We start from the raw sequence: 21,271 nt of genomic DNA on the forward strand, positions 1-21,271 counted from the left end.
GCCATCTCGTGCCGTCACGGGGACGTCTCTGTGCCGACACGTTGTTATCTGGGTAGTCTATTTTCACGCGGTCTCAGTAGTAACGAGTAACGACACTCGTGACTCGTCAGTCGTCGGACGCTTGGAGAGTTGTGAGAATCGATTCTAGGCATATTCGCTGAACCTTCTTCTCGTTCTACAGCTACTCCACGCGCGTGTTCGTAGTGTAGTGTGCTCGCTGTTAATTTTGTTTGAAATCTGTAATGTGATTTTTGTAGGTTATAATCACACATTCGATTTCGGAGTTATTTTGTTAAACGTTGCCGAGCTAGACAAGTATTAAGATTATATCCCTAGTTAAATTGACGAGTTGCATTTAATTGTTTACGATGGCTGTAAGAGTACAATTTGAAAATAATAACGAGATTGGCGTTTTCTCCAAACTCACGAATTCATACTGTCTTGTTGCTATTGGTGGTTCTGAAAACTTCTACAGGTAATGTTATTTATGTTTCGTTTTTAGCATGGTTTATCTATTCCTTAGTATAAGTATAGTTGTTAAACTTTCAATTTTATCAATAATGCATTGATTGCATGGTTTTAAGTACAATTTTGTAACCGTAAAGATAACCACTTATTCTAGGACATTAATTGCAAGATTATGTGTAATGCAATAGGATGTCTAGAATCGTTATCTACAATTTGACAGATAATTTAACATTCCAAAGCATTGAGAACATTGTTTCTATATGATTTTAAAAACTTCTGTAGCGTTTGAAAGTCATTAATTTTACATTGTGCAATATAGATAATGCATGGCACATGATAAGAAAGATCCTTGCCTTTTCGTATACTTGCTTATAAATCAATACCAAAGTACCAATACTTCTTTTGTTTTTACAAAATTAATAAATGCACAATATCCTTGCATTTTTTTAAAGTTACAAGTATACTTAACTTTGTGAATAAAACTCTTTTACATATATTTACATCATGCTTAATAAAAAAAATCAATTCTTCGCTATAGTGTATTTGAAGCAGAATTAGCTGAAACAATACCTGTTATTCACACAAGCGTTGCTGGATGCCGTATTATTGGACGGCTGTGTGTAGGTATGTATCAGAAACCATTGCATTTAATTTTGTAAACTTGCACAATTAAATGAATGCTTTCTAATAATATTAGCTGTAGTGAATGAGAGATTGTAATTACCCTTTATTTACAGGTAACAAAAATGGTCTCTTAATACCAAATACAGCCACAGACACCGAATTGCAACAGATAAGGAATTCTCTACCAGACAACGTTAAAGTTCAAAGAGTTGAAGAAAGACTATCTGCATTAGGAAATGTCATTGCTTGCAATGATTATGTGGCATTAGTTCATCCAGATTTGGACAGAGTAAGACAAATTTTTGGTTTTGCTTTTACTATACTTGACTACTACTATGACTATTATAAAGCTTTTACTAAAAAGAAGGCTAATTTTAGGAAACGGAAGAAATTTTAGCAGATACGCTAAATGTTGAAGTATTTAGGCAAACTGTGGCCAGTAATGTTTTAGTTGGTTCTTATTCGGTATTGTCTAACCAAGGAGGTCTTGTCCATCCCAAAACTTCAATACAAGATCAGGATGAACTTTCTTCACTTTTACAAGTTCCACTTGTAGTGAGTATTTTACATTTATTGATTTTCATCTATAATATATTTTATAGGTCATGAGAATTCAAATCCTAGATAATTTTTGATAATGGGAGTTCGGATAGCTTATTAAATTTTACTTACAGGCTGGTACCATTAATAGAGGAAGTGAAGTCATTGCCGCAGGAATGGTAGTAAACGATTGGATTTCATTTTGTGGAATGGATACTACATCAACAGAAATATCTGTAATTGAAAATGTATTTAAATTAAATGAATCATCAGCATCTGCGATAACATCAGTGATGCGAGCCTCCCTTATCGAAAGGTTAGTCTGCATACTTAAATCATTACACATGAGCTTTCCTCTTCATTAAGTCGGAGAATGTAATTGTATTGTATGTTGTTTTTTTTCAGTATGTCGTGACCAGCTTATAACATCCATATACCAATGATCATACCTATGGTAATCAAAGATACTGTCAAATATCGAATCCACAAATTAATTGAACTCTATAATATGTTTTACAATTAAAAGAACAATTATTTTTTTTATTGTAATATAACTACCAAAAATAAAAATCTATAAGGAGAGAATTTTTGTGATTTATTGTAATATTTTTAAAGAAGTGATTTAAAAATTAAAGGGCTCGCCCGCACATATAAATATACAACAATTCTATTTTGTAAAAAAGTGCAAAAATATATAATTGCGCATATTTGTCCACGTCGGTCAGCGACAAATCGCCGCCTCGCGGTAGCATCAAAAATTACTTGGGGGCGAAACGTAAAATCTGATGAGTTTCATCACCTGCGTATTCACATCTCCATGATCAGTAGTCACCGCCGTGTCGTATAGGCCGTATACACGTAGTCACTCACCCGGTTCCCTCTCCTCTCGCAAAGTAACGGTGCAAGACAGTGCACAAGTTCATGATTGTTACATAGCATATGTGACATTAGTGACTGTAGTCGTCTACCGGTATACGTGTATATAGATATACGTACTAATGTATTTGTAGTCTTGTAGATACTGGCTGTCAGTCCTTCTGTTGTGTAAAATGAAAATGGCGGCCGAAGTGAGGTGGCCAATATATTTATTCTTTATTTTGCAACTTGCATTTAGTGTATCTACAGAATCTCCACACAGAAAATTCGAGTACAAATACTCGTTCAAGCCACCATATTTAGCACAAAAAGATGGTAGTGTTCCATTCTGGGAATACGGTGGAAGTAAGTACGAAATCGAAATAACCTCTACTTGTGTACTGGAACATGTGTTACACGTTACACTGTTATATTTTATTGTTCGTACATATGTTCTTTCCAATTTCAAACATCTGAAAAATCAAATGATTCTATCTTCTTAATATGGAATCACATTTTTTTATTTTTTAGCGATACTACAAGTTTTATGTAATTAAAAATTTTTGTATACAAATCAAAACATGCATGGTTTTTTTGTGCGATCCTTTGGTTTAAATAAATAATTAGAAAACTTTTGAATTCACATACTAACCTTCATAGTGATTCAAACTGTATTACATGGAATGTATTAGTTTAACATACTCCTTTTATGATTTCTTCATGAAAAATATGCAAACATATGGATTAAAACAAGCTGAATAAAAATAATAAAATTTCATTGAAATGTTTCAACATAAATATCATAAAACAGAGTAAATTCAATCTGTAAGGTGATTCGAGTTCACGTTGAATTTTTTTGTTCTAATTCAATAGTCTAAAATTTCTAATCGTACAATATACTTTTTTGCACAAGGATTAGTAGATATGTACAGTATTTTCTGACCTAACAGAATAATATTTTTAGAATATAATGAAATGTTGATTCAGAGATTACAAAAATTCAATAACTCTGCTGTATACCCAAAGTTATAATATCTCAAAAAGATTCTGTTCTTAGTAAAATTGATAGATAAGTGTACTAACTTTATGATTTTTTTCTTACATTTTGTTTGATTATTCCTTACTGATAACATTTCTAGGAATTTATTTAAAAACATTAAGCATAGGAAAAATTAATTCATGTATGCATATATCTAAACATAAAAATTTCTTATTTTTCAGATGCAATTGCTAGTTCAGAAAATGTTAGAATAGCTCCATCTCTCAGAAGTCAAAAAGGTATGTACTATTTATTATCTACTTCTAATAAACTTTAATTAGCAAAGGAAAATATAATCTTTATCACCTGCTACATTTCATCAACTATAAAAATTCATAAATAATTAAATAGATATAATTGCAGTAATTTGTTACCCACTAGTCAAAATGTATGCTTTTGTTTTCAATACATTTTATCTATAAGGAGACAGAAGTACTCAACATGATTTTTATCTTTAATGAAACTCTTCACAAAACGTTTATCTTGCACTATACAAATGACGCGTGCAATATGTATAGAACGCAGTCTTTGATAAAATTATAAAAATAGTGAAAAAAACATGAATTTTTGTTCAAAAAAGAAACGGCATATTTCGCAGTTTTCCGAAAACAACTTGCGTTAGAGCTTACAAATTATTTAAAGATTCTGCATATAGCTTTATCCATGAATGAAAATCCTATCAATCGTAATTAAAATAAAAATTTTACGAAAATCCTCCCGTCAAATTTCACGCAAGTTCGTACTCACGTAAGTTGTAAACGCCAAAGCAGAAATTCATAAAAAACATTTAATTCAGGTGCAATTTGGACCAAGTCACCGGTAAACTTCGAATGGTGGGAAATCGATTTAGTATTTAGAATAACAGGTAGAGGAAGAATCGGAGCTGATGGTCTAGCATTTTGGTACACAAGCTCAAAAGGTGCTTACAATGGCACCGTTTTCGGCAGCTCCGACCAATGGAATGGTCTTGGAATCTTCTTCGATTCCTTCGATAACGATAATAAGCATAATAATCCCTACATAATGGCTGTTCTTAATGACGGTACTAAAGTATTCGATCATGCCAAGTAAGAATCTATTTTATGCTCTACACGATACGACGATACGTTGGAAAATATGACACGTCGTTAATATTTCAATACTTTTTAAATTTTTTAGCGACGGAGGATCTCAAATTTTGGCTGGATGCTTGCGCGACTTCCGAAACAAGCCTTTTGCAACTCGGGCGAAAATTGAATACTATAAGAATACCCTCACGGTTAGTACAATGATATATCAGTAAACTCAATAAGGATTCGTGTTTTTTCTATGAAAAGTCTTTTAAATTGATGAACCTCGTTTTTTAGTTACTTTTCCACGGTGGCATGACCAACAGTGAACACGATTACGAAGTATGTTTCCGCGTGGAGAATGTATTTTTACCCAAAAATGGATTCTTTGGAATTTCCGCCGCAACAGGTGAGACTCGAGTAAACATTTTTTTTTTTTGTGCAAGCGTGAATGATTTCGTGTCATATTTTTCAACACCGGCTTCCATTTTAGGCGGACTCGCCGATGACCACGATGTCTTACACATCCTCACGACATCCTTACACCCTCCTGGTCAGATGGTAACCGACGGGCGAAAAGTTTCTATCGAAGAAGAAAATAAACTCAGCAAAGAGTACGAGGATTACGCGAAGAAACTCGAACAACAGCGCGAAGAGTACCGCAAGTAAGCGAATATTCTGTACTATACACGAAACACATTCGTGGCCATATATTATTGTTGATTCGTTATATGAACGAACCTTTTCGCTTGTTAGGGAACACCCAGAAGAGCGACACGAAAAGGATGAATTTGAAGAATGGTTCGAAAGTGATAACCAAAGAGAATTAAGACAGATCTTCTCAGGGCAAACTCAGACTTACGATGCGATTAGAACTTTAAGTGGCAAACTCGACGAAATCGTCGGAAGACAAGAGCGAATGTTGAGTCTCATTTCGCAAATACAATTAGGCGGTAAGTCGGCAAATGAATAAGCGAAATAACGACCTATACTGTTCGTTTTGCTGATAAAATGATAATCTGTCGTTTATTTTAATAGGCGTACAAACTGGAAACGTTCAGCCGGGTCAAGCACCACAACTTATCGATACGATACGTAGGCAAGAAGTAGATATATTATTAAGTACACAGAACAATATTTTAAATACTGCGCATGAAATCAAATCGTTCATAACGGACGTTCAATCAAAAGCAGATGTGATCTTAAACAATCAAGCGCGAAATCCTACGGCTCAGGTTTGTAGTGATAGAATGATCAAACACTATAGAAGCGAACGAAAGTGAAAACAATGGTTCTAATGATTCTCATTTTAATTTTGTTATTGCAGGTTCAACCCTTGAACTACGACTACCAATCGTTCACAGCAGAAATAAGAGACGGGCTCAATGTCTTGAAGCGCGATATTTCGCAAACTAATAATAAGCTCAACAACGTTAATGTAGATTGCCCAAACGCTTGTCTTTCCACAACAATGTTTCTCGTATTTGTAGTTATTCAAATGATAATATTAATGGGTTACAATATGTACAGGTAGGCATAAGAATATCAACAGAACTTTCTTTCGGATTTTTAACTAAAAGAAGTATTTATAATTGAAAATTCTTTTCGTTTTCAGAGACAACAAAGAAGCGCAAGCAAAGAAATTCTACTAATAATAATGTGTCGAAAACCTATTGTAAAAAATGATCCAAGACTTGTACATGAAATTGTAATAAATTTTTATTTACTTATTTTATATTAAAGTATATCGTGATTAAATTACCTTTCTAATTTTATATAATTATATTCTGTTTTTCTAATGGTAAACCTCATGACAATACATAATTAATAAAGCGTTTTGGAAAGCCAAATAAATACTGATAGATTTTTTGCAAAAATTTGTTACATACCTGCTCTATCTTTTGTATGGGTTTAATGTCTTCCTGAACACAAACTGTATCTGTTCCCCTTTTTCTAAAATAACTGCAATTTCCAATGATAAAAACAATAAATATAAAAAAATTAGAATTTTTTCTCAATACTGTCTGTTCAGTTAAGAAACTATATATTTCATTAATTTTATTTGAATTTTTATATACAAAATATAAAATTTTAAACTTTTGAGTAACTTTCCAAAGATGATAAAACACGATTGAGTAGCTTCTTTTCCGAAAATTTCATTTGCAAAACTAATTTTCGGCAGTCTTCTGATGCAGTTAGAGCTTGAATCTTATCCTGCAATAAGATAATACAAAAATTAAAAATTATGAAAATAAGATCTTTTTAATATTTTCTTTATATTTACTTACTTCTTCTAACGTTCGATATTTAGTAAGTAAAAGCTTTATCCTTGTCATGATAAAATTTAAAACACTTTTATCAAGGACATCGTCTGATGAAAAATCTTTTTTCACTATATCAAGCTTTGTATCTGATTTTAACCAAAAATCTAGATTATCTTTAGTCATGTTGAATACTCTAAGAAATCCAAGTAGTGCTCCTGTTAGTAGATTTGGTTCTGGTTTTAATGGAAACTGATTTGAGACTGGTAATCCGATTTTTGATAGTAGCTCAACTTTTTCAGACCTTAATTTATCCGAAGAACCTATTCCAAGGTGTAACTCATAAGAATCCTGAAAGTGATAAAGTAAAAAATGTTCATCACTTGATTCAACATACATTTTAAGAATGTATCATGTTATGTCAACTTACATTTGCATTATCTGGATAAACAAATCCAGAGTGTACAAAAAATTCAGCGTTTGTGCGGGATCCATAATATATAAAAATCTGATCATCTGTTTTAAAACTTTTCATTGCATAGCACTCGCAGCAATTGGAGATTTCATTGAAATTAGTAGTAATCTGTGAGTCCAAAATATAGTTTTGTTTTTAATAAGCAGTTACAAAACATCTTAGAGCAATACATTAGCTGTTTTATACTCAATACCTTTCCTTCACTATGGTTACACATATCCCACATTGGGATTAAACTATGAACCATAGCTGACTGATTTTCACTTGGAATTACATTTTGCCTTGTCATAATGGTTGATACAGCCCATCTGAAAGCAGTGCAAAATTATTTTACAAACTCTCTGATCACTATTTGCCTTTTTTACCTCAAAATATTACATGACTTCAAAATAATTACATATCCAGACTCACCGATATTCTTCATATGTAAATACATCTGCCAACAACTTTGACACGGAATTCTTTGAATTGTGAAAAAGTTTTTTAAAATATGAATATTGCCGAGCTATGTTTCTGCATTGTTTCAATGCAGTTTCTGAAACATAAAATCAGATATTTTTATCAATTATTGATGGCTATTTGATTCTTCTTCCTGAGAAAAACCTCTTGGTGTATGTCTATTTGAAATATTACCTAAAGCTGGGCTTTCTTTTAATTCCATCATATCATCCATGCTCATGTACAAAACTGTACAATAATTTTTTGGAAGAATATTCAAATAAGGCTTCCATAGAGAAGTGCTTTTATACTTTTCAATAAGAAGTGCAATAGCTAAAGCTACATAAGGCATGTGTTTAATTAATATGTCATCTTCAAGATCTTTCAGCTCTGCCGCAGCTGTAGATACATTAAAAATAAGTTTTCTTGGTATCTTTAATATCAGGTCATTTTCATTTAAATCTGAATTGGCTTTTAGACCCAATCCATAATCAGGAAACTTATGAATACTAACACCATCAGTGTTTACTTCATTTTTATGCAGCCAATCAACAAATTCTTCAATCACATCCTCTCGTTCTGGCACATCTGATGAATCTGATTTACACTCTTCCAGCTTTTTTATTTTTTCTAAAATTGTTGATATCTCTTGATAGTTCTCCCATAACTGATTCTTGTTTAATGAAATGCTGCTGGCTAAAATGAATATTTTTGTTAGAATAGACTCTACACATATTTGCTCTATATATAATTCAAAATTTAGTATACTGAACATTAATTTCCTATAATTATATACTTGCCTTGGAATAGTTTTTCACATTCTGCATACATTTCTTTTTCTTGCTGTTTGAGAGCACCATTCTGCCTCTTCTTATTACTCTTCTCAGACGATTTTCTCCCCATTTCAATTATTTAACCACTTTTTGTCACCAAAACGTAACACATTCAGCCTGCTGAAACAGTATCCAAACTTTTACTGTCTCAGTAAATCCGCTCCGAATCGTCATTCTATGTAAAAATAGAACGTCGAAAAACCATTTTGGGGAACCGGGTAATATTTTGAATGCACAGCAGTCTACATAGCAGGAAGACTGGAGTTGGTGTAATACAAGCTAAAGGTGCGTTCATTACAGCGTGATAATGCGATGTTTTTATGATTCACGTGCATGTAATAACCGAACAGTATATATTATATTAGGCACAGTAAAAGAGAAGATTCCCGTCCGATTGGCTGATTCACGGAATTGAAACGGAAAAATAAAACGATTCCACACTGTGGATAGTGTAGGCGCACCCTAAACTAAGAAAATAAACGAAAGCAGTCAATTATAGTTGCACCTCGACCTGCAGAGGCGCTGCGGACCGATGCGTTTTCTGAAATCGGAGCAGTATTTTCAAAAGCGGGAACAGAAATCTAAAATATTTTATAAAATTTTTTAATTAAAAAACTACAATATTTGGTTGTTAGGAATAGTAGGTACTGATAAACAAAATCAGTAAAAAATAAATAGGGAATCTGGGATTATAACTGTAAATTTAAATTTACGTAAGACTACAAATAATGAAATAAGATTAAACAAATTGAAATGAAATCAAGAATGCTTTTATTGATCAACAATTAATTTATTTAAATCATCATTCAGGCTTATAAGTATTTTTTATCTATCAATCTGTATTAATTATTCTTTGAATTTTCCTCCGTAGTATGGCATGTACTGAAGGACTAATTTCCAGTCAGTGAAATAAAGCAAAGTCAAACCTGCTCCAGTACCATACGTTGCAGCTGATGGTAACCTAAATCAGAAAAAAAAGCAAATGTAAATATTTTCAAACGTATTGGTTGATAATTGGCTATTGTCTATTCAAAATAAATTAGACTTTAAATAATGCTCTTTATATTGAAGGCAGTTATTTGAATGTTATTAATTAAGTACATTCTTGATCAATTATGTTTTTGTAAGATTTTCAACAGGGATTACATGTAATATTGTATTGCATACTTTTGCATATTTTTCTTCGAGTAATAAAACGGAGGGAAAGATGCTTAAATTTGTTTGTTCTCATCTATGCTTGCATACGTACTCATGAATCTGTAATGCTTCTCAAAATAAAACCAATTGTGAAATTTCATAGACTAAATGAAATTAGCTATGTTTGAAAGAATATCCTGTACTAAACATAGTCACAGCGTATGTACCTTTTGTAACCTAACATCAAAATATTATTCGCACATTTTTTGTGGTACAGAAGTTTTATGCAGTCAAATTAACGTAGTCCTCATGTTGTTATTAGAAGAATTTTTCAAAGATTAAAAGATAAGGAATATTCTAATCGAAGGTCACAAAAATTAACTTATTTCCCTTGTGCTATACTCAACTCTATTCTCATTCATTTGACATAGAATATGTATTTGCTTACCATTTCATGGCAAGCTCGATATGCTTCCTTCCAATCGCAGGCATGGTGCTGAGGAACCTCAAAGATTCTTCGAGGATATTTCAATATTTATCAAAAATTATTTTACTTATAATTTTAAGATTACGCAATTTGGAAACTGCTTATTGGGATCTACGCTGATAGCACGAAGCAGACAGCCATGTTCTGGTTCTCAATGAGAGCTTCGTACCAGGGATCATATAGACAATATAGACTATCGACAGGACTATTCAACTCATCAACTTGAAGAAAAACGATACTTACGTTAGTTTTGGCTTTCGACACCGTAGCGCTATACGCAGTATTTTATTTACAATACACACAAAATATACGCTTCCGCTTTTAGTACAAATTAAGTGCCAATACTTGTATATCTATGTATATCGATTTGAAAATGGCATTTCGCGTACATCCACTTCACCAATCACCACATTGCAAATCCAAACTACAAATATATATTCGGTGAACAACAAACCGCCGCCTTCTGGCAGTTTTCGGCACTATCTTTATGTTTCGGAGTCAGAAAGCTAGCAGTAGACGAAAAATCTTATGGCGTTTCTCTCCTCCAATTCTGTGGTACTCTCAGTTCCTCCGAAGAAGGAGTTGTTGGTTAGTTTATTATCGTTTAGTTTATTCCTTTGTTTTCTTGTAAACGAGTACTTTTTTGCTTGTCCAGTGCATACATTTTTGCGGCAAATTTTGTACTAGCGTAGATTACAAGATCGGAAATCGATTTTGAAGATTTTTTTTTATCATGGCTTCTTTGTGCTGTAAATTTACAAAAGTGATTAATAAACATCTGACTCACAGATATAATAAATAAAAGGCTACACTCAATTATTACCTTATAATACAATTTACCCAGTGTCAGCGTAAAATAAGGTGAAAAAATTGAAAAGTATTAACAGTAGTTTTGCACACACAAGAAGTTGTTATTACATTAGTTATTTTGGTGAAAGGAATGTGAAATGTTGCTATTGTCAAATGACTGAAAGTTTTTTCTGCACCTTAGAAACTTGCAAAGCTCATAAACTAGGTGTTTGAGTAGTTATTATGTTTGATGCTTTTAGAAAACTTGTCATTTTTATTTTATTTTTGTTTTAGTGTCAGTTATTTGGCTATTTGCTTGGATTTAGATCATGTTTAGTAGAAATTGAACTTTTTTAGCAAAGTTACTATATGTACCGTATCCAATACTATATGTGTAATGTAATATGAAGTTATTATTATTGACCTCCTACAAACCTAATCCTCTAAAATAAACAGAGCATGTAAGAATTATTATTATTACTTATAGGATCAATTATATACATTTTTCACAACCAGCTCTAGCTATTAGTTAGCTCTAGCTAAAAAAATGTAATTTTCACTATTTACTTCACTACGTAGAGTTTCTTCATCTTTTTATATTTTAAAAAGACTATAAATTACTTTAATTTTTAGTCATAAGTTGGCCTGCCAACAGCAATGAACATAATTCAAGATTTTGAATATCAAGTACAAGAATTAAGAAAAAAATTTGAACAATGCCACTTAGTATATCTTCAGATAGAAGAAAGTCCTCTCAAGCTAGCACAACGATTAAAGCTAGAAGGTATTAACAATTTGTTTAAAGTCAAATAAATAACTCCAGTAAAAGTTCCATTCTTACCTCGTTTTTCTATTTTAGGTATAATCGAAGAATACCTAAGTTTGGTTACAAACGAGCGAAAATTCGTCTTTCAAGAAACGTCGGATATATTTTATAAATCGGCAACGACGTACAAGGATTTCAGCGGTTACAAAGCTGCCGCTGGATGGTGTGCAATTTCTTTATACGCGTCAAATTTATTATCGCAACCTTGGCGTAGAGAATATAGAAACATTAAGGTTCGCAAAATTTTGCAGAAACATTTTTATCAACATATATATATTTTTTTTTAATACTTAACAGTCATTGCGTTTTTCCACAGACTTTTAGCGGCTTTTACAAACATGAAGTCGAATCGAATTTGGCCTGTGCTGAGCTGATGTTTGCCCACATGGGCTATTCAATGTGCAAGAGCAAAGTATTAACTTTGGACGGACCTATAGATCCGGATAAAGTATCGAGCGTCAGCAGAGACGCTATTGTAGCTTTCGTCGAATGCAAAGTACGTTTCTTCGTCAAATTGATTTATCTCCGGTTTAATTATAAGCGTATATTACAGCGAATATTCTTGAATTCTTTTAGATACTCAAACGAATATGGGAAGAAGTTTCGAACAACTTCAATATATCGTGGCTGGAAGTTTTGGAGTTTCGAAAATACTACGCAGGATCGGCAGATCAAGCCATTAGAGCGCTTAATTGCCGTCACGTTGAAACTTTGAAAATGCTAGCCCCGCAGCCTAATAATATTCCAAAGAACAGGTACTACCAATCGAATCAGCAAATTCGACCATCGACGTATGATTATGTAGAAAAAGTTTCGCACAGTAGAGAAAATAAGAATAACAATTACAGTCATCGCAATGACTTGGACAACGATCTAAGACAGGACTACAAATACTCATACCCCAAAGGAAATTCGTACGAAGACTTTACTCCAGTATTTTCACACGACGTTCCCGGCAATTTTAATGCTGACGTGAACGCGAAATTCCGACCCGCCGAACCCGTTTACGAGACCCAATCGTTCAAAGCAAGGGATAACGAATTCACCCCGAGAAGCGAAATGAATAATTATAGAAAATCCACTGACAAAATTAATTTACTGTACAGGAACGACTCGAGAGAATTTCCTCAAGGTAATAACGCTGAAAGCAATCTATCTTATTCGCGTGTCCAAATGTCATGCACTATAATAAATTATTGTTCCCGACATTTCAGAACTAATTAACGAAGAGCCGACTTTCATCCAAGGTAGCGAATGTATTCCGGCGGCTAGGGATGTCCCGCAAAACAGTCTTTTATTTAAAGAGCAGCAACAACAACGAGTCAGCAAATGCAACGTCAAGGAATCCGATCCGATTTTAGATACTCACGAAGCGGAAACTAACGAGGGTAGTTGGAATTGCGACTTCTGTACATTTTTGAACACTGATGAGAACGTGAAGATATGTCAAATGTGCGGGAAAACTCAGAAACTAAACGTGGACGAATCTTTCATAAGTGATGGAAAACAATGTAAACAGTGTACTCTTCTCAATAGTAAAGTTTCATCTGTATGCGACGCGTGTGGATTTGATTTATGAAGAATCCATGCAGATGAAATCATATGTATAATCATATGTTTATTTTGTTTGTTGAGAGTGTGCGTGTCGAATTAGCGTTAATGATCTCTACGAAGATATATCTGTAATATATACATATACGTCATTGTTTCAGCGTTTTACAATTTATATTGTTACCTTTTTGTAAATTATTAAATAAAATTTAAAAGAATGTTTCTACTGCGTATTGGATTAAAGCTCGTCGCGTGTTTAAAGTTAAAAATGTTTTTACAAACATAGATCGAAAGGTACAAATAGTTAAGAATAGAGAAAATAAGAACACAAGTTTGCGATTCATCTCTTTTAATTATAATTTCAAGCTCTTCTTAGCAAATCTAGGCAATTCAAAACTAGCTCGATGAATCTTGTCGCTGTAATATCTTAATTCCATTTTATCGAGTTCATCTTCGCTGAAAGTCTTCAGAGGTTCGTTGAAATTTGTTTCCTAGAATACGAAGATACCAATCGTTTTACAATCGCAATCTTTAGAATCTATGGTTAACGATTGAATTAAACTTACGGGGTTGAGACTTCCAAGCATATAGCCGATCTGTCCAGTCGGATACGTAGGCACGGACGAAACTCCATACGCCACTTTTGGAAATATCGATCTGCAGTGGGTCAAAGTATCCTGAACTTGATCGAGATTAGACCAAACGGTTCCAGCTTGGCAGCAAACAATTCCATTAGGTTTTAACGCCTTCTTCAGCAATGCGAAGTAAGGCTCTTGAAACAGCGATATTGCAGGTCCTAAAAGTCAATGCCAAAGATTAAATTGCAATCTTTACATACCGTTTGCAGATTGAATGAACTTCCAAGCAATAACTCGATGATTTTCGTTATCTTACCCACTGGATCGCTGCTATCGGTTATAATAACGTCGAACTCGTTGCTGTGCTGCTTCATGAATTCGAAGCCGTCCCCGATGTGTAAATTTACCTTTGGGTCAGAGAAACCCTTGGCCATGAATGGCAGAAATTGTTTGGAGACTTCGACGACCTTGTTGTCGATCTCGACTTGGTAAATTTTCTCAACGCCAGGAAACTTAGCTACTTCTCGGGCTACACCGCCGTCGCCACCGCCTACTATCAAAACCTGGAATGTATCGAATTGAAAGATTGAATGAAAAATTTTTTCAAATTTTCACGGATAGAGAGCTGAGATATGAACTCTATTACCGTTTTGGGATTGGGATGAGAACACAACGGTAGGAACGAGATCATTTCTTGATAGGAAAACTCATCTTTCTCGGTACATTGAATGATGCCGTCAAGTACCAAAGCTTTACCGTAAGATTTTCTGTGAATTTTATAAATCATACAAAATTAAAATATTCGTCTACATCAGTTTGCTATACAGATTCTACTTTAAAAAAAGACGACAGATCATTTAAATTTCCATGATATGAATCGACATAACAGAACGCGATTTTATAATGCAGTTAATGCAGATAATATTCTTACGTTTGTAGAACTAAAACGTGTTGATATTCCGATTGTCCTTCGTACAGAATTTTTTCGACTTCCAATGATTGGGCGATTCCAGGCCACAATCCATTAATTTCACTGAACCATCCTTGTTTCAAAGCATTCATTCTTGTGTTGTTGTTTTTTTTTTAATTTAAAATGCTATAAAATACAAATATTTAAAAAAATTATATTTTCATTATAATTTTTAATATTTTCGATGAAAAAAAAACTAATTTCGATAATTATCAAGAAGTCTTAGAGAAGAGCCTTCAACTCACTTGAAATATTTGATTAAGTTAGATATTCTACTAGATCATAGATAAAATTTCTATAATTGTAGTAATATAAGATAACACACATTCGTGAATTTGCTCAATAGATGTAAAATTTATCGTATCTTTGAATAAACTATACTATACTTAATTATACAAAATTTTAACTTTTAGTAACTCACACCGAAAGCAATATAACTAAGAAAGAAAACCTATAATTTAGTAAGAGATAAGAGTTATTAACGCGAGCTACTTCTACTCACTATTAACTGTTGCCAAGTCGAATTGCAAACGCTAATCGGCCGCTTTATCTTTAAAAACGAACAAATTTTACTAAAATAAAACTTATATCGGATCGTTATATTTCTACAGAGTATCCATCGAAGCAGATGTCTCGTCTAATTGCTTTAAAATCCACGCCGCTCTTTTAAACCGCCGATGGCATTCTAATCCCAATGCCAAGATTCTTTATCGTTCGCAGCCTTCTTATCTCTCGTGTTGACGATAAAATACGTCTGAGATTTCTTTAATGAGTGTCGGTACGTTATGTGCGTGTAACATCATACCAGTAGTCGATCTCCGCGAGCTGCGTATAAAGGTCGTTGAAAATGCGCCAATATCTATACTTTGCGTGTAATTAAATCTAGCAAAGTATAAACTATTCACAGCTGCATGCACAGTAGAATCCTCCGAAATTCCAGTGTAGCACGTATTCACTTGATCACGTAAACGGTGTACTCCGATCTGTCTATTGGCCTCTGGGTAAACATAGAACTGAGAACAACGTTAGCTTTTAGAAAGAAGGAAAATCGGTATCTGCCCTACAGGAAATTGATAATTTACGATTTGGTACCAAGAAGGCCCAGTGAGAGCGAACATCAAACCTAGACTTACCTGAGCGCTGCCGATCGTGTCTCGCGCAGTAGCTGCTAAAGTATAACATGGACGAGTAACCGTACGCGCTACACACTGTAAACTGACTTGATATAAATTTCTACGTCAGCTGTCTTCGTATCCGCTGATACCTTGGCTGATATACGGCCACGAGGCGGATCGTGAATTCCGATGGTATTTCGAGAGAGAGAGAGAGAGCAACCGAGCGAACTTCGGAAATAGTCGATATAGCGGCTATTTTTAAAATTGATGATGTCACCTGCTTGTTTGTTGAATATTAACGATGTAGAGGAATTAAACTACGATCACTGATCGAGAAAGCCGTGTATGGAGATTGAAAAATAAACAAAACTAACGTATGATGATTCGATATCGACGGTTCATTACACGGATATTTGATGAACTCGGAGGATAAAGTTTTTGTAATTATGATACTAACGTATTAAATTTTATTCATTCGAATTAATAGCTCTAACATATTTTTCAGTTATTCAAGATTTCTGCGTGTTTTACTTTTTTTTTTAATCGAAGCATATTTCATAGATTTTTGTTCGGCTAATACTATGATGAGTTTTTAGTACACAAAAGTTAATCTAAGTGCTGATAAAGGTCTTCTAACTGTGGTTTAAAGTACGCTTTCAATTGTGGACGCTTCGCCTTTAGCGCAGGAGTTAACAGGCCGTTCGTAACGGAAAATGGATCTGGATGAAGATAGATGTCTTTCACCTGAAACAACAGTTAAATTGAGTTAAAATAATGAAGTACGCATCAGTAGCGATATTATTTTCAACAATAGCGTCAAACCCACTTGTTCGAAAGATTTAAGTCCGGCCTGTTTTCCCCAAGACAGTATGTCGTTGAGGATGAGCTTTTTAATTTCCGGATTGGCGCAGAGCACACTCAAAGTCCCGACAATTTTGTTCTCCAGGGCCCAACACTTGACGACGTCCACCTCCGGCACAACTACCGCGACGATGCACGATTTCAGCGATTCTCCGTGCACAAATATCTGGTGAACGTACTGGCTCTTGGTGTAGATGTTTTCGATTTTTTCCGGAACGATGTACTCGCCTTGGGACAGCTTGAAAGTGTGCTTCTTACGGTCGATGATTTTCAGGGTCCCATTCTGAAAGATCGTTGATTTTTAAGCATCATCTATTGGCATTATTAAACGAAAGGGACTTACCCCAAGCCACATCCCGATGTCTCCGGTGTGATGCCATCCATGTTCATCGATAGCTTCAGCTGTTTTTTCAGGATTCTTGAAGTAACCCGCGAACACGTTTGCACCTTTTACGCAAATTTCTCCTTTGTTGTCGGCGGAATAGTATTCCATTTCCGGCACATCGACCAGTTTGATGCAACAGCAAGCTACGGGTGGACCCACGTGTTCTGGTGTATGATCCCCCTTTTCGAAAAAATACAGTTGAATAAAGGATCTATTTCAATAATAAAATTAGGAATTAATCTACCTGCACTGTTAACGTAATCGGCGCCGAACATTCCGTCTGACCGTAGCCTTCCAGAACTATGCAGCCCAGGACGCATCTGGTGAACGTGAGGACGTTCCCAGCCAAAGGTGCTGAGCCAACGATCATCAGTCGAACTCTTCCTCCCATGTCTTCTTGGATCCTTTTGAAAGCTAAGCTATCCCAAATGGTATTTTTCCTTATAATACTTCTCCTTACGTCAGACGCTTTCGATGACAGTCCCATGGTAAATATCGTGCGCTTGCAGCACGAGTTGTCCAGCTCTGCCTGAACCTAGAACAGATTCATCGAGCCTATCAAAAACTTTCAATGATGGGTACACCCTAGTTGTCTTCGACTTCGAATAACTCGAAGAACCGGCCAACCTTGTCGTAAAGACGATTCAAAAGTCTGGGCACAGCCGGCATAAACGTCGGCTTCAACAGCTTCATGTCTTCTGACAGCTTCTTGATGTCGCCGCTGTAGAAACCGACGGAACCACCGACCATGTACATTCCGTTCTCGCAGCATCTTTCCAGCATGTGAGCCAAAGGTAGGAAGCTGATCATCGAATCTTTGGCCGTGAGCTTGTATTCGCCCAGCTGAAGCAAAACCGCGCAAATTCCTGCCATAACATTCTGGTGGGTCAACATGACACCTTTTGGAAAACCAGTGGTACCGGACGTGTAACAGATCGTACAGAGATCTGTGTATCGTGGTGGCATTTCTGGATGATTCTTCTGCGCGCCGAGACGTTCCACGTCCTCGAAACTCACCACAGTGATTCCCCTGCTTTTGGCTCTTTGCATGGTTGAACTCTTCACTGGGTTTATCACCACTAGTTTTCGAAGGCATCTGAAAAGGTCGGTTACGTCGTAGAAATGAAGACTTTGAGGTGAAGTAGAAACCTTTAATATACCTTGGGGCCTTGTCCAGAATCAAGTTGCATTTTTTCTCGTCCTCGACAACGACCAGAGTTATCTCAGCCTGGTTTATTATGTACGCGCAGGCATCTGGCCCGAGAGTATCGTACAAAGGAACTACGACTAGCGAATACGTGTAGCAAGCTTGTTCTGTGAGGATCCATTCTGGTCGATTTTGGCTGTAGAGGCCAACTAGGGTTTGAGGACCAGGTTGAAGACCTGACGCGATTAGGCCGGAACCGAAGTTCTTGGCTCGCAGAAGAGTTTCGTTGTAATTCAACCACTGGTATGTCTTCAACGGGCCGTTCCTCCAGCCTAAACAAGGTCCGTTGTCTGCAAGATCATGAAAAATTGTGTTTTTTTTTCGTTAAGGTTGAAGATTTGACTGACTAAGATAATTGATAATTTTGATAGTCTTGGTATGGGAAGCTATAGTGAAACCGTAGGTTGTCTTTAATTATACGTTCATTAGAACTAATACAATAATAATTTGGTAAATGTTTTTAATGTTCGGTGCTACCTCCGGAAAAATCAGGTCTAATTGTCGCAGCCTTTCAATTCAATTGTTCCTTATTCCTAATCATAACGGGGCACTTTGGTTTTGGAACTGATGATAACTGTGAAAGGTTGTGATCGTAAGATTTGGACTGCAGGCTTCTTGCATTTACCTATCGCGAATAAAGGAACTGAAAAATCTAAATCTTCTTATACAAAACCCGCCAATCTCAAATATCAAACATTGGGTATACCGAATAGATGGAGTCTACAGAAACCCAGAATTATGAAACATCAAAGATTTATTCAATACTCACTTGACTCTTTGGTACCCTTTCGAAAAGCATCGTACAATGTTCGGACGTCTTCGTGAATATAACTTATGAATTTTCCTTGTTTACATTCTGGATAAAATTTGGAAACTCTTATAAACTCTGTTCCCTGTAATGCAAATGTTATTTTCACATTTATTTATAAAATAATTAATACTTGGAGTACGTATTATTTTCACCCTTGTAATGTTTGGTGTACGATAAAATATGATTATTTCAAAAATTGGGGCATCTGTTGAAGACAAGTATGTGTAATAAAAGCAAAAAGGAAATTCATTCATTGTCACTCATGCGCAACGCGGTGCAATTGCCCGCGGAATCGGATGCTTCGCGCGTAAAGCGCGGATTTAAAAGAAGCTTTTAAAGCTTGCATTGTAAATATTGTTTTTTAGTTTATGCTTTGCGAATGAGGTAGATAGTAATAACTATAGTTATAGATGTATACATCTGTTTACTTCACAACATAATTGCACTAAAATGTATTAAATTATTAGAAAGATATGCTCAAAAACTAAACACAAGTAATTAGTTCTAGGATAAATATTGACTATTATGTCTCAATTCTAAAATATTCTAATAGCAGTATAAAATTTTAAATATAATGATTTTCAATAAAAGAGATAAAATTTCGTCATACTAAAAAATAAAAATGATCGAATCTTCTATTTGCGACTCGAAAAGAAGATAGCTATTAGAAAATAAATATACACTTTTATATAATCACCATGAATCGATTTTAACAGCTTTTAGTAGTTTTAATCGGACAGTAATAATATCATTATTAATCAACGTAATTACTTTTTATATACCTATATTACTACCACACTTCAAAATATATGTATTTATAGACAGATAGTTTTAAGACTGTATAGTATATAAGTAGTAGAAGTTTTTTATAATTAAGAGCTTAATGTCATAAGAACCTTAAGTATTTCCGACTGTTCATTTTGATCAATGGGTAAACGTATCGATTCATAAAAAAAGCAGCCTGACATTTTAATGTTTACACACTATCGAAGAGCCGATATTTTCACGCACAGCAGTGTATGCAACAGCAGTTTTAACTCAGAAAATTCCGTAAATATTTAACTCGTAACGCACTCGGACACACTTCCGCTCACTTTATCGACACTAATACTACGCGAACTTGCAATAAAACTTGACGTTAATATGACGTTCGCAAAATTTGAGTACATGAGTTGCAAAATAAAAACAAAGTGGGTTAGGAAACATCTCTAATACCAAGAATTGGATAGTAAGCAATAGACGTGTAGAGCTTCTACGGAGATGTTATGTGAAGATCTATAAATAAGCTTATACTTAAAGAGAGAGAGAGAGAGAGAGATGAAGAGAGAAAGAGAGAGAGAGAGAGAAAACTATGTATATGTTTTAAACTTGACAAAGAGAATATACATGGATTAGACATTACTAGCTTGCTTCGATGGATAATTTATTTTCCCTGACTTTGTGTGTATTTATATACCGCAGTTATAACTATGATAAACCAAAGAATGAAGCTATACGTTATAGGTATACATGTAAAACATTATTGTGCAATAGAGTGGGCAGACCTCGACGTGAGACTTAAATAAATGGTGCACGGCAGGTCGAACGATTATTTTTCGTTCGATGAACAAAGAACTGATTCATCGCTAAAATAAACGTATAGCTTCTGGTCTGCAGTAATCTTCATATGATTTTATGCATCGAGGTAGTGAGTAATTGAAGACGACTTCAACTTCACTTCACTTATTATTGAAGCTACGAACTTTAACAGCAGATTTTTTCATTAGTGCTTAATAACATTATCATGCACGTCAAATTTTCAAATTTTTCATTCATTTTAAGTTAATATATATATCTTTCAAAGGTTAGGCATATAAATAACGCGATCACATCAGATACGTGTACCCCGGGTATATACATGCAAGCATATATACATCTATAAATAATTGATCTGTAGACCCTTGTGAAAGCGAGTGCAGTATACAAGAATATC

The 21,271-nt window shown here is 34.6% G+C and overlaps 7 protein-coding genes across 17 annotated transcripts; 3 read left to right on the top strand and 4 right to left on the bottom strand.

The window, feature by feature from the left end:
* Positions 1–113: 113 nt before the first annotated feature.
* On the top strand, positions 114–2,217 carry LOC100115084 (eukaryotic translation initiation factor 6). Its single transcript, NM_001168550.1, has 6 exons — positions 114–475; positions 1,007–1,092; positions 1,206–1,381; positions 1,471–1,647; positions 1,767–1,948; positions 2,038–2,217. The coding sequence occupies exons 1-6, from the start codon at positions 369–371 to the stop codon at positions 2,045–2,047; spliced, it is 738 nt and encodes a 245-aa protein (NP_001162022.1). The 5' UTR covers positions 114–368; the 3' UTR covers positions 2,048–2,217.
* A 185-nt stretch (positions 2,218–2,402) lies between these two features.
* On the top strand, positions 2,403–6,312 carry LOC100123993 (protein ERGIC-53). The gene is made up of 10 exons (XM_031931543.2): positions 2,403–2,853; positions 3,709–3,765; positions 4,323–4,593; positions 4,685–4,784; positions 4,873–4,984; positions 5,069–5,240; positions 5,332–5,528; positions 5,614–5,810; positions 5,903–6,105; positions 6,191–6,312. The coding sequence occupies exons 1-10, from the start codon at positions 2,682–2,684 to the stop codon at positions 6,225–6,227; spliced, it is 1,518 nt and encodes a 505-aa protein (XP_031787403.1). The 5' UTR covers positions 2,403–2,681; the 3' UTR covers positions 6,228–6,312.
* A 264-nt stretch (positions 6,313–6,576) lies between these two features.
* On the bottom strand, positions 6,577–9,033 carry LOC100123991 (actin-histidine N-methyltransferase). The gene is made up of 7 exons (XM_016986007.3): positions 8,550–9,033; positions 7,945–8,445; positions 7,723–7,846; positions 7,505–7,619; positions 7,267–7,419; positions 6,864–7,187; positions 6,577–6,789 (listed from the first exon to the last, which is right to left on the bottom strand). The coding sequence occupies exons 1-7, from the start codon at positions 8,650–8,652 to the stop codon at positions 6,667–6,669; spliced, it is 1,443 nt and encodes a 480-aa protein (XP_016841496.1). The 5' UTR covers positions 8,653–9,033; the 3' UTR covers positions 6,577–6,666.
* Positions 9,034–9,330: 297 nt separating this feature from the next.
* Uqcr11 (ubiquinol-cytochrome c reductase, complex III subunit XI) lies at positions 9,331–10,797 on the bottom strand. 2 transcript variants are annotated; one of them, XM_032599992.1, is made up of 3 exons: positions 10,509–10,797; positions 10,168–10,427; positions 9,331–9,543 (listed from the first exon to the last, which is right to left on the bottom strand). In XM_032599992.1, the coding sequence occupies exons 2-3, from the start codon at positions 10,209–10,211 to the stop codon at positions 9,429–9,431; spliced, it is 159 nt and encodes a 52-aa protein (XP_032455883.1). In that variant the 5' UTR covers positions 10,212–10,427; positions 10,509–10,797; the 3' UTR covers positions 9,331–9,428. The 2 variants fall into 2 exon arrangements, with proteins under 2 accessions (XP_032455883.1, NP_001165808.1); NM_001172337.1 differs by lacking the exon at positions 10,509–10,797 and having other exon boundaries at positions 9,333–9,543; positions 10,168–10,345.
* On the top strand, positions 10,581–13,594 carry LOC100123988. 5 transcript variants are annotated; one of them, XM_016986040.3, is made up of 7 exons: positions 10,764–11,067; positions 11,290–11,456; positions 11,629–11,779; positions 11,855–12,054; positions 12,138–12,317; positions 12,398–12,953; positions 13,036–13,587. In XM_016986040.3, the coding sequence occupies exons 3-7, from the start codon at positions 11,653–11,655 to the stop codon at positions 13,398–13,400; spliced, it is 1,428 nt and encodes a 475-aa protein (XP_016841529.1). In that variant the 5' UTR covers positions 10,764–11,067; positions 11,290–11,456; positions 11,629–11,652; the 3' UTR covers positions 13,401–13,587. The 5 variants fall into 5 exon arrangements, with proteins under 5 accessions (XP_008207427.1, XP_001607784.1, XP_016841529.1 ...); XM_008209204.4 differs by lacking the exon at positions 11,290–11,456 and adding an exon at positions 11,483–11,544 and having other exon boundaries at positions 10,928–11,067; XM_031931465.2 differs by lacking the exon at positions 11,290–11,456 and having other exon boundaries at positions 10,929–11,067; positions 12,398–12,576; positions 12,670–12,953; positions 13,036–13,594.
* Positions 13,595–13,704: 110 nt separating this feature from the next.
* On the bottom strand, positions 13,705–16,416 carry LOC100123985 (spermidine synthase). Of its 6 annotated transcripts, none has more exons than XM_001607730.6 (7): positions 16,054–16,416; positions 15,726–15,933; positions 14,882–15,046; positions 14,597–14,717; positions 14,267–14,513; positions 13,939–14,168; positions 13,705–13,863 (listed from the first exon to the last, which is right to left on the bottom strand). In XM_001607730.6, the coding sequence occupies exons 3-7, from the start codon at positions 15,010–15,012 to the stop codon at positions 13,726–13,728; spliced, it is 867 nt and encodes a 288-aa protein (XP_001607780.1). In that variant the 5' UTR covers positions 15,013–15,046; positions 15,726–15,933; positions 16,054–16,416; the 3' UTR covers positions 13,705–13,725. The 6 variants fall into 6 exon arrangements, with proteins under 6 accessions (XP_001607780.1, XP_008207425.1, XP_032456134.1 ...); XM_008209203.4 differs by having other exon boundaries at positions 15,423–15,933; XM_032600243.1 differs by lacking the exon at positions 16,054–16,416 and adding an exon at positions 16,003–16,046.
* Positions 16,417–16,470: 54 nt separating this feature from the next.
* Positions 16,471–21,017, bottom strand: LOC100123982 (long-chain-fatty-acid--CoA ligase 1). Its single transcript, XM_001607728.6, has 8 exons — positions 20,196–21,017; positions 19,258–19,381; positions 18,442–18,778; positions 17,909–18,377; positions 17,526–17,816; positions 17,240–17,461; positions 16,862–17,179; positions 16,471–16,779 (listed from the first exon to the last, which is right to left on the bottom strand). Exons 1-8 carry the CDS (start codon positions 20,265–20,267, stop codon positions 16,642–16,644), a joined length of 1,971 nt encoding a protein of 656 aa, XP_001607778.2. The 5' UTR covers positions 20,268–21,017; the 3' UTR covers positions 16,471–16,641.
* Positions 21,018–21,271: the final 254 nt, after the last annotated feature.

This window comes from Nasonia vitripennis, chromosome 5 (genome assembly GCF_009193385.2).
Source record: "Nasonia vitripennis strain AsymCx chromosome 5, Nvit_psr_1.1, whole genome shotgun sequence".
Classification (NCBI taxonomy): Eukaryota; Metazoa; Arthropoda; class Insecta; order Hymenoptera; family Pteromalidae; genus Nasonia; species Nasonia vitripennis.

Excerpts from the sequence above, each read along its gene's own strand:
- LOC100115084 (NM_001168550.1), top strand. The coding sequence starts at position 369 with ATGGCTGTAAGAGTACAATTTGAAAATAATAACGAGATTGGCGTTTTC. Across the intron at positions 1,093-1,205 it reads TATTGGACGGCTGTGTGTAG|GTAACAAAAATGGTCTCTTA; the intron begins GTATGTATCAGA and ends CTTTATTTACAG. Across the intron at positions 1,648-1,766 it reads TTTTACAAGTTCCACTTGTA|GCTGGTACCATTAATAGAGG; the intron begins GTGAGTATTTTA and ends TTTTACTTACAG.
- LOC100123993 (XM_031931543.2), top strand. The coding sequence starts at position 2,682 with ATGAAAATGGCGGCCGAAGTGAGGTGGCCAATATATTTATTCTTTATT. Across the intron at positions 3,766-4,322 it reads ATCTCTCAGAAGTCAAAAAG|GTGCAATTTGGACCAAGTCA; the intron begins GTATGTACTATT and ends CATTTAATTCAG. Across the intron at positions 6,106-6,190 it reads ATGGGTTACAATATGTACAG|AGACAACAAAGAAGCGCAAG; the intron begins GTAGGCATAAGA and ends TTTCGTTTTCAG.
- LOC100123991 (XM_016986007.3), bottom strand. The coding sequence starts at position 8,652 with ATGGGGAGAAAATCGTCTGAGAAGAGTAATAAGAAGAGGCAGAATGGT. Across the intron at positions 7,188-7,266 it reads TTTATCCAGATAATGCAAAT|GATTCTTATGAGTTACACCT; the intron begins GTAAGTTGACAT and ends TATCACTTTCAG. Across the intron at positions 6,790-6,863 it reads AATATCGAACGTTAGAAGAA|GATAAGATTCAAGCTCTAAC; the intron begins GTAAGTAAATAT and ends ATCTTATTGCAG.
- Uqcr11 (XM_032599992.1), bottom strand. The coding sequence starts at position 10,211 with ATGCCTGCGATTGGAAGGAAGCATATCGAGCTTGCCATGAAATG. Across the intron at positions 9,544-10,167 it reads ATCGAGCTTGCCATGAAATG|GTTACCATCAGCTGCAACGT; the intron begins GTAAGCAAATAC and ends TTTCTGATTTAG.
- LOC100123988 (XM_008209205.4), top strand. The coding sequence starts at position 11,653 with ATGAACATAATTCAAGATTTTGAATATCAAGTACAAGAATTAAGAAAA. Across the intron at positions 12,055-12,137 it reads GAGAATATAGAAACATTAAG|ACTTTTAGCGGCTTTTACAA; the intron begins GTTCGCAAAATT and ends GTTTTTCCACAG. Across the intron at positions 12,318-12,397 it reads TAGCTTTCGTCGAATGCAAA|ATACTCAAACGAATATGGGA; the intron begins GTACGTTTCTTC and ends GAATTCTTTTAG.
- LOC100123985 (XM_001607730.6), bottom strand. The coding sequence starts at position 15,012 with ATGAATGCTTTGAAACAAGGATGGTTCAGTGAAATTAATGGATTGTGG. Across the intron at positions 14,169-14,266 it reads CGATAGCAGCGATCCAGTGG|GACCTGCAATATCGCTGTTT; the intron begins GTAAGATAACGA and ends ATTGACTTTTAG. Across the intron at positions 13,864-13,938 it reads TGCTTGGAAGTCTCAACCCC|GAAACAAATTTCAACGAACC; the intron begins GTAAGTTTAATT and ends TTCGTATTCTAG.
- LOC100123982 (XM_001607728.6), bottom strand. The coding sequence starts at position 20,267 with ATGTCAGGCTGCTTTTTTTATGAATCGATACGTTTACCCATTGATCAA. Across the intron at positions 18,779-19,257 it reads AAAGGGTACCAAAGAGTCAA|ACAACGGACCTTGTTTAGGC; the intron begins GTGAGTATTGAA and ends ATGATCTTGCAG. Across the intron at positions 17,817-17,908 it reads TGAATCGTCTTTACGACAAG|GTTCAGGCAGAGCTGGACAA; the intron begins GTTGGCCGGTTC and ends AATCTGTTCTAG.